The sequence below is a fragment of the Apis dorsata genome, unplaced genomic scaffold (assembly GCF_000469605.1).
Source record: "Apis dorsata unplaced genomic scaffold, Apis dorsata 1.3 scaffold_293, whole genome shotgun sequence".
Taxonomy (NCBI): Eukaryota; Metazoa; Arthropoda; class Insecta; order Hymenoptera; family Apidae; genus Apis; species Apis dorsata.
In genome coordinates, this window is record NW_006263568.1 from 457433 (window position 1) to 466565 (window position 9133).

The 9133-nt window shown below is 27.4% G+C and overlaps 1 protein-coding gene across 8 annotated transcripts in view; it reads left to right on the forward strand.

Annotated features, from left to right (window-relative positions):
- The first annotated feature begins 213 nt into the window (after nt 1-213).
- Nucleotides 214-9133, forward strand: part of LOC102670810 (potassium channel subfamily T member 2) — a 152960-nt gene continuing 144040 nt past the window's right edge. For 6 of the 8 annotated variants that reach the window (XM_031511156.1, XM_031511159.1, XM_031511160.1 and 3 more), the window contains exon 1: nt 214-800. In XM_031511156.1, coding sequence (XP_031367016.1) covers nt 722-800 — 79 coding nt within the window. In that variant the 5' untranslated portion in view covers nt 214-721. The remainder of the gene's footprint in view (nt 801-9133) is intronic. The other 2 variants (XM_031511162.1, XM_006617156.2) reach the window with 1 other exon arrangement.

Genomic DNA, 9133 nt, shown 5'->3' on the forward strand with positions numbered 1-9133 from the left:
GATACTTCATACGTATATTCACACCATACTGCTAAAATATACTTAACCTACATTATCATATACATAACCAACTATTCGCAACAAAAAATCGCAGAATAAAGCGAGAAGAAAATAAAGAGTATCTAAAATCTATTTCAAAAATAAAAGATTTTAATACGTAAGAAAACCGCAAAACGATCATGAAAATGAGCAATGATCCGCTATTGGTCACATAAAATTCGACGAAGCAACAGAAACAAAGAAAAAGAAAGCATAAAGAAAACGTAACTCATAAGCAAGGTAAAGCAAGAATAACAGATCGTGGTTGGCGATTGTTTTGGGGCGTCTGCGCCTAGTGGTGCGAGAGAGGACCGACCAGCAGGAGGCGGTTAAGCCTTCGAGATGCCAGTCGATTCCGAACCGCCGCGCGGTTGAGATGCGAGCTAATGTTCTCTTAAAACCTCCGTATCATCGTAACCTCGTGCACTTTTTATCTCTCCTCGATCGTCCATCATCACCTCGAGCTTCCATTGATCCTTTATTGATTCCATTTTACCTATTCCATTCCTCGAAATTACATTTGCAATCGCGTGAAAATATAAATCGCGCACGTGAACCGATTGTCTTTCGTCGAATAATTTCGTAACGGGTGTAATTATTTTCACAGTGAATTCGAGTTTCTGGAGAGTCTCCTCGGTGTTGTGTGTTGATTCTCGAAGAAAGAGAGAAAAAGATCGATTTAATGGCCGTAAACTCGTCCGATCAGATGTTTTCCATGTTTACTGGGGGTCTCTTCCGATTCGGTCGTCATTGGCTCCAAGGTATTCCGAGGAATTAGAATAACGGATGAAAAATAACCTACGAGAGCAAATCTGTCGAGATCAGTACGTGCTCGATTGTTCGTGACATCGATGTTGGTTTAGGATCCTCGACGTCAGTTAAATCAATTTATCTCGACATCCAAAAATGTTCTCGATCATGACACCGGTTCCTTGATCACACGAAATTTAGGATTCACGCGGGAAAATCCAACGAGAAGAAAGAAAGAAAGGATTGATTCGTGCGATCAGTTATTTTGAGTTCGTTGCATGAGCGAATCTGATGCCATCTATCCCGCGCTATACATATAACCTCTATGTATATCATCGTATACGTGTAGCGGCTCTTTAAGAGTATAGCCGCAGGATTCGTCCGCGATTCTTTTCCGAAGGAACGACGACATTTCAATCTGGATCGTGGCGAAAAAAACGAGCTTCGATATATTCGTACAATATCCAAGAATCGAAAAATCGAAGAATCTAATGAAAAACAAATCGATATAATATTTCGAGCCACGTTACGCGTCCTTCGCCGATACACGAATTCGAATGGCAAGCTTTAATTTATTTATTCTAATTAATGTCGACTAATTGACTACGTTGGAACGTGACAATGTAATACGCAAGTGAAATGGATAGACGATCCCTTGGGAAATGAAATTCAATACAATCCGACGTTTATTGTAACACGTTTGTACGCCTATGAATCTCTAAGACACAGACGCATATATGAACATAATTTAATATAATATATAAAAGTATAGTTTTATATTTATCTATGTTTAGATAGATAGTCGTTAATTGTAATTGTATACGTAAGACGAGGAAGGTGTTATAAGATCACCTCCTTGAAAATGCTTATGGTAGTAAAGCTTTAATTAAACGTAGTAATCCTGAAAAGGAGAAAGGTCGTAAAGAGACCTAAATTGATCAATTAATCTGGATATATAATGATTGAATTTGAAACGGTGAATAGAACACATCTTCTATGAGATGATTCATCTTGCTGTTATATGACAACGCCATTGGCTACACTGTAGTGCCTAATTATGAATGCATCTACCAAGAAGAAGCTGATTTAATAGCTGTTTCACGTGGTAATTGATTCATATTGTTTATACGATAAACAAGAACCATTCGTGATATTCTGTTTGAAGTTGTGTGTTCTGTAAATAGATGAAATATTATTATGAGATATAAATTCTAAACAAAAATATAGTCGAATCTCAGTTGAATCATAATTAGACAATTTTCGAGTAAAAAATTTAATAAATAAAATTTTGATGTACGAAAATTTGCATACTTTTCTAATTTAAAAAAAAGAAAAAAATGTGTTTTGCTTTTAGTATGCAATTTTAATACTTGAAAAAATAAATAACAAATAAAATAAATTTATATTTCGACTAGTGGATTTTATCTAGAAGTTTTCATAGTGAAAAAAAATTAATGAAATTCTAAGGTTATATAAATTCTCTTGTAAAAGTTCGAATTACAAAGATTTGACTGTATTTTACAAAATATCGAATTTTTAAATTTCATTTAAATTTTTACATCATGTTTCGTAATGATACGATAAAAATTTTTTAGGAAAATATTTATCGGAATACTTTTTAGCTTTGAATGCATTCTCAACTATATGATACATTTTTAACTATTCAAAATCCATTTTTGATCTAACTTTTTAGATATTGGAGATATAGATTTAATAAAAATAGCGTGAAAAAAATTTCGCGGAAATTTTCGATCCAGTTCTTGGCAAATATTCCGCTCGACGATATACGCATGCGCAAAAATATTAACCGTTTAGCTCAAGCTGTTAACAGTTTCGCATGAAGAATGCATTAATACAATGAAAAATTAAATCTTTGAAGTAATAAACATGTGTTTCAAACACGCATAAATAATATATATTACAGAGACAGATATTGCTTTTGCTAACCACAAATCGCATTGTGCACGTGTTCGTTCGTTTAAAAGAAATGCTTGCGATAAATTTTCTTATGCAATATTTAATTTCAATTTAATTATTTTATTAATTATTAATAATAAATTAAAATTATTTTTTAAGAAAAAAGATAAACTAAGCAATAAATGCATATATATATTTTATTTTTTGTAATAAGAATCGTTATTGTAGGTATTAACCTATAATCGTATTTATAGGTTAGAAATACAGTTTTCTTTTAATAAAAATGATAATTTTTTTTACAAAAGAGAAAAATTTGGTTTAAAAAATTGTTTAATTCATTAAATAAAAAATCTCAAAATTCTTTGTAATGCTTATAAAAAATATATTTCAATTTACAACTACAAAAAATGTTCAGCACAGATAAAATGATCTTAATTAATTTATTTAACGTACGAAACGCTTTTACATCCGATGCAATTTTCTAAAAACGAAATTCCATGAAAGTAGAGAACACACTCTATAATTTGAACTTACGGTATTTACTTACGTGAAAAAAAAAAAAGCTACCATCATCATTATTTCTCTAATTTTCAAAAGTAACGAACACACGCGAGACATTTGAAAAGCAATCGATAAATTTTTTCTGCTCTCAACTTCGAGAATCGGATTATGAATTTCATTTCATTCGAATTGGCCGGGGAAATCGGCCATAGTCCCCTAAGCAATCTACGGATACTCGACTCGCATGCGTTTCACGGAACGAACGAAAAACGAGTCATCAACTCTAAGCGTGGACTTAATCCTATTATTTTCTAATTAACGTTAATTCGATCACGAATTAATCGAATATCAAGATATGAAAGCTGATAATAGAATGGACATCTAATTTCGCTTACGAAATTTCTCTAGCAATTTTCGCTCCTTTGATCAGTTTATTTTTTATTCGAGTCTCTTGGTCCTCTTATAATTCTGATCAATACTATTAGTATTAAAAATGGAATTTTTTTGTTAATTTATTATTGATTAAAAATTCGTTCTGAATATCAATAGTAATTATATTGATTCGTATAGACAGATTATTTGTAAAGAAATTTGTAGAGGTTAGAAAATTATAACTTAGCTTTTGGCCAAAATAAGATTTAAATTGTTAAATTGTTTAAGAGAGATTTCTGTAATTCGTCGACTTATTGATATTATTAGTAAATCATTATGCAAAAGTATTTTAATTATTGCAAATATTTTAATTATTGCAAAGTGTTGCAAATACATGTGGAATTTGTTATCTTTTCGCATTCAAATCTTTAATCGTGCGAAATATTTGCCAGGAGAAATTTTGGTTTATTATTGTTATATATAAATGGTAAATTTTCAATGTGTACAGAGTTTTATTGACTTTTTAAATGAAACATGATTCTAACCTCTTCTCGTCAAAACAACAAACTTTACGGATTATCGACTTTTAAATCTTCTACGCGATATATTTTTAATTCTATTTTTACCATTTTTCTGGAAATTTTTTGTTATTTGATTCCAGTTTTATTTCAATTATTTCGTTTCTTCACGTGTGAAATTTTTTTTTTATTAATTTTCATAAATTGAATTTTATTGAGCTCCTACTCGGTCGATATGGAAGACTTTTTTTTTTTTAGATTATCCTTTCATCTGATTTGCAAGTATTACATTCTGTCTTCAGATTACAATTCGTACACATAATATATCATCCAACTCAACAGGTGGAACGAAGTATATTAAAATTCACGACAGCTTTTTAAATCAAGTTTATTATTCTTTATTAAATGCATATGTTATTAAAAATCGAGAAATATAAATATGAAAATATTTTTAATAATTCAAAATTGAAAATCAATTTTTTGAAACTGGAAATTCCCCTTGACATGTGAGAAATAATACAACAATAGAGAAATTTTTATAATAAATTTTTATAAAAACGTTTCGTATATCAAGTTGTAAAAATATTTTCAAAAAAAAGAGTTAGGAAGAGGTTAGGATTTCTATATGAATCTCGTTGGCAAGATTAATGCATTACTTTTAGCTGTTAGTAGGGTCGTTTCGTAGGATCTCTCTTGAGAATAGAACACTTCCTCAAAAAAACATAGCCTTTTTGCGAAAATCATCCATATTGAAATCTCCAATTCGTGTTCGTGATGGCTGGAGGGTTAAAATAAAGGTGAAAAATGGAGATATTCCTTCATGAAGAAAAATGTTCTTTCTTACGAAAAATTCGTCGTGTTGCACGATGTTCTACAGTTTAAGTTGAATTTTAACAAATTCAAAGATTTTATAGATATAATTTAAAATTTTTTAGTTTTTAATTTAGAGATTAAGAATTTAGAAGAATTGAGAAGATAAATTGAAGTGATAATATGACGTTTAAAAATTTTTAAATACAATGATTAATTTTAGACTTTTCATTAATATTTGACAAAATCAATATTTAATAATGAGGATATTAAATTTCAATGTCAGTAATTTCGCTGCGAATTTATCATTTAAATTAATTACGAACATTTAATATCATCAATTCAAATAACAAATATAGTATATAATCCATAAATATATTATAAATAAAATTTCATTTTTTTTTCATTAATCCTACAATCTATATATTTTTTTTATAAAAATATTAGTTTTTGATTTATTATTTAATATTTATTATTTATTATATTAATTTGTGCGAAAAATAGAAAAAGTTTCAACAACGAATAAAAGATACCTTGAAAGATATTTTTCAATATTTTTTTGAAATAAATGTAATTTTTTAAGATTTAAGCTGAAATGTTTCATTGAAATTTTCAGTGAAAAAAAAAAAAATCACATCTAAATCACGTTTAATCAAATTTTGTACATGTGTTTGAAATTCTGAGTAAAAGGAAATTATACAAGAATTATTATTCATAACATTTCAGTTGGTGTTTCATTACGAGAGTGAAAATTCATGAAAATTTTCAAAATTTTTGAAAGTAAAATTACCAATATTTAACATTTTTTAAAATAAATGAAAACTTTTTCGTATTTTCATTAAAAGAGCTAAACAAGCTAATGTTATTTAACATCTCGGTTGATATTTCGTTACGAGAATAAATTCGAAAGTAAATTTTAAAATTTTCAGAAAAAGATTACGTATCAGTGTCATTCGACATTTCAAAATAAACACGTAATAATATTCAAATTTTCTAAATGAAAATTATTATACCAGTATTATTTAACGTTTCAGTAGATGTTTCATCATGAAAATTTTCAAATTTTCAGTAAAAGATAATTACACACGAATATCATTTAACATTTCGAGAGTGAAATAAGTCTTCTAAAAAAAAATCGTATCCATATTATCCAACGTTTCATCACGAAAATAAATGAAAAATTTACAAATTTTCTTTGAAAAAAAAATTACATATTTATATCGGACTAAATATAAAAACTTTCAAATTTTCCCCTTAAATAAAAATTATATACCAAATATTCATTATTTTCGTAAAAACTTTCAAAATTTTCCTCAAAATAAAAATTAATTCGTCAATATCATTTAAAATTTCCAAAATATTTAAAAAAAAAAAAATTACACATCGATCACTACTCAACATTTCAGATTAAACACATAAAAACTTTCAAATTTTCCTTCAAACAAAAATTATGTTCCAATATCATCCAATATTTCATTATAGGTTAAGCCTATAAAAATTTTCAAAATTTAAAAAAAAAAAAATTACACATCGATCACTACTCAACATTTCAGATTAAACACATAAAAACTTTCAAATTTTCCTTCAAACAAAAATTATATTCCAATATTATCCAATATTTCGTTATAGGTTAAGCCTATAAAAATTTTCAAAATTTAAAAAAAAAAAAAAATCACACGCGAATATCGTCCAAATTTCATTTCATTTGATATCTCATCACGAAAGTAGTAAATATTGGACGAACAATGTCGAGTATGCGCGTTTGTTATCACGACCTATGATCCAACTCTCACGAAAGTCGATCAATCACCGTCCCGATCGCAGAATCGAACGAAAATCGACGCGTGTGGACACGCGATCTCTGGTTTCCTGTTTTCCGCTTAAAAAAAACAAGTAATGGCGAATTCGATTTTGTCGAGACGTCGCCATGAATCATGAACAAATTGGGAACATCGAGTTGTCGAGAATCGATCAATCCTTTGGTAATTAATCATGATTCATGGATTCGTGATTCGTCTTCTTTCTAGTAAATATCAACTCGTACCAGTTGGAAATTTTTCGTAGCTATCTATCTTTAAAGTAAACGAGAATAAAGAGTGGAACGTGACTCGAAAAAGGAATTTTTTCCCCCTAATTTCCCCTGATTTGAAGAAGTTGTTTGTCTATCGTTCATTAAGAAGATTTTATTTAATACAAAAGAGTTGATTTTGGCATAGTTTTGGTAAGAAAATAAAAAAACATCTCGTTACTTTGATTTTTTTTTTCTTCAAAACTTCTCCTTTTGTGCAATTGAACATTTAAAAGTAAAAGTAAAAGTAAAAATATTAGAAGAAAAAATCTTAGAATTAATTTGTAGAAATAAAATTATATATGTTTAAAGGTTATAATTAAATGAAATATTATTATTTTCAAACTATAAGAAAATTATAAGAAATATAAAATGTATAAAAAAAATAATAAAAAATTGTAAGAAATATAAAATTGAAGATATTCTAAAAATTAAAGATAACCTAATTTTCGAAACTTGTCAAATTGATCAATTTCTTAATAAATGGATAGATATTTCCATCTAAAATTTAGATGTACAATTTTCGTTCTCATAACAATTTGTTCTTTTCGTCTTATGAAAATATATCCCATTCGTTTATTTACCATATTAGACTTCGTCCTTCAACGATGTTTTCCTTAACCAATAATCGTAACTACAATTTTACCACATAGAGGGCGTTCCATGATAAAACAGGCAGATTCTTCTATTTTATTTGACACGTTATTTTTAACATCTTTAAAGAGGAAAAAGTATTTGATTATATTAATTTTACATAAACACGAAGAAAATATAACGATAAATATAAATGTAAAATAATTCAATGTTGAATAATCTATAAATAAATTTCGTGAAAATTAACAAGTAATATATTCATTATGAAGAACAAAAGAGTGTCAAATTATATGTGAGATTATTAAACAAAAATGTTTTTCAAAAGATGAATCAATTGAGATATTTCTGTGTAATAAATGATTATGTAATAAATAAATTTTATTATAGTTATTTATATATGAACTAATTTAACCTGCAGTAATTTATATTAATTTCAGGTGTTGCTTTAAATGGCTATTATGCACACGAATTCTGCTTCTACACAAGCGAATAGGCGTACTTCCGATATTAATCGTTATTAACCTGTTGATCTTGTTATTCTGAATTCTTTCCGCTTTATAACTCATGACATATTTCTATGTACAATATTAACTTGCGGAATAGATTTAAATGGAGGTATTTTAAATAAGAATTTCTTATCGGTGGAAATCATAAGCAGAGTTTAAATGGATAATTAATTTTGATCAAATTCATTCGATTCCTAAAAGTAATACGAATCTGGTAATTTACATCTTAATAAAATTCGACTTCATCTTTTATTGATTCTTGCCATAGTTATTTTATTTAATTATTATTTTTATCTTTCTTTTTACATTTAAATTGCATTAAAAATTCAATTTTTAATCAATTGCTATATAAAAAATACTAGTAATATTGAATCAAATAAAATATAAAATATTCAAAATATATATATAATACACTTCGAATATTTTCAGAATAATTATCTGATTATTCCAAAATCATCGAAATCTATAGTTTTTCAAAAATCTCAAATATTTTAATTTTTTTATTCTCTTGAAAAAAATATTTCAAGATCATCGAAATTTATAGGTCCTCAAAAATTTTAAATATTATATTTCCTTTTTTTTTTTTATTTTTAAATTTATCAAGTGATTGATGTTCTAATTAATTATCAAAAATTTCAAGTATTTTAATTCTTTCTTTTTCTTGTATAAATCAAGTCGAATAGAAAAATATCAAAATTTAATTTTTTTTTTTCTCGAAGACGCTTCAAGCAACAAATAATTATCTCGCTGTCTGCAGCACGATTATTTCATTAACGTTAGAATGCAAGCAGAGAAGGGAACGAACAACCAATCGAACGTTCACACGAAATTAATCGAATCTCTTAAATCTGGTTGTGGCGGAGACCCAGCTTCAACATCATGATATGATTTCGTAATTAAAATCGAGTTCGAGTTAATTAACGCTTCTGCATGTAGAAACGACCATGATTTAAAGTTTAAGCCGTTAAACTCGATAAGATTTTCAAGTGGATATTTTTAATTTTTATTACGTATAAAAATATAATTCTGGTAAAAAAAAAAAAAAAAAAAAAAAAAAA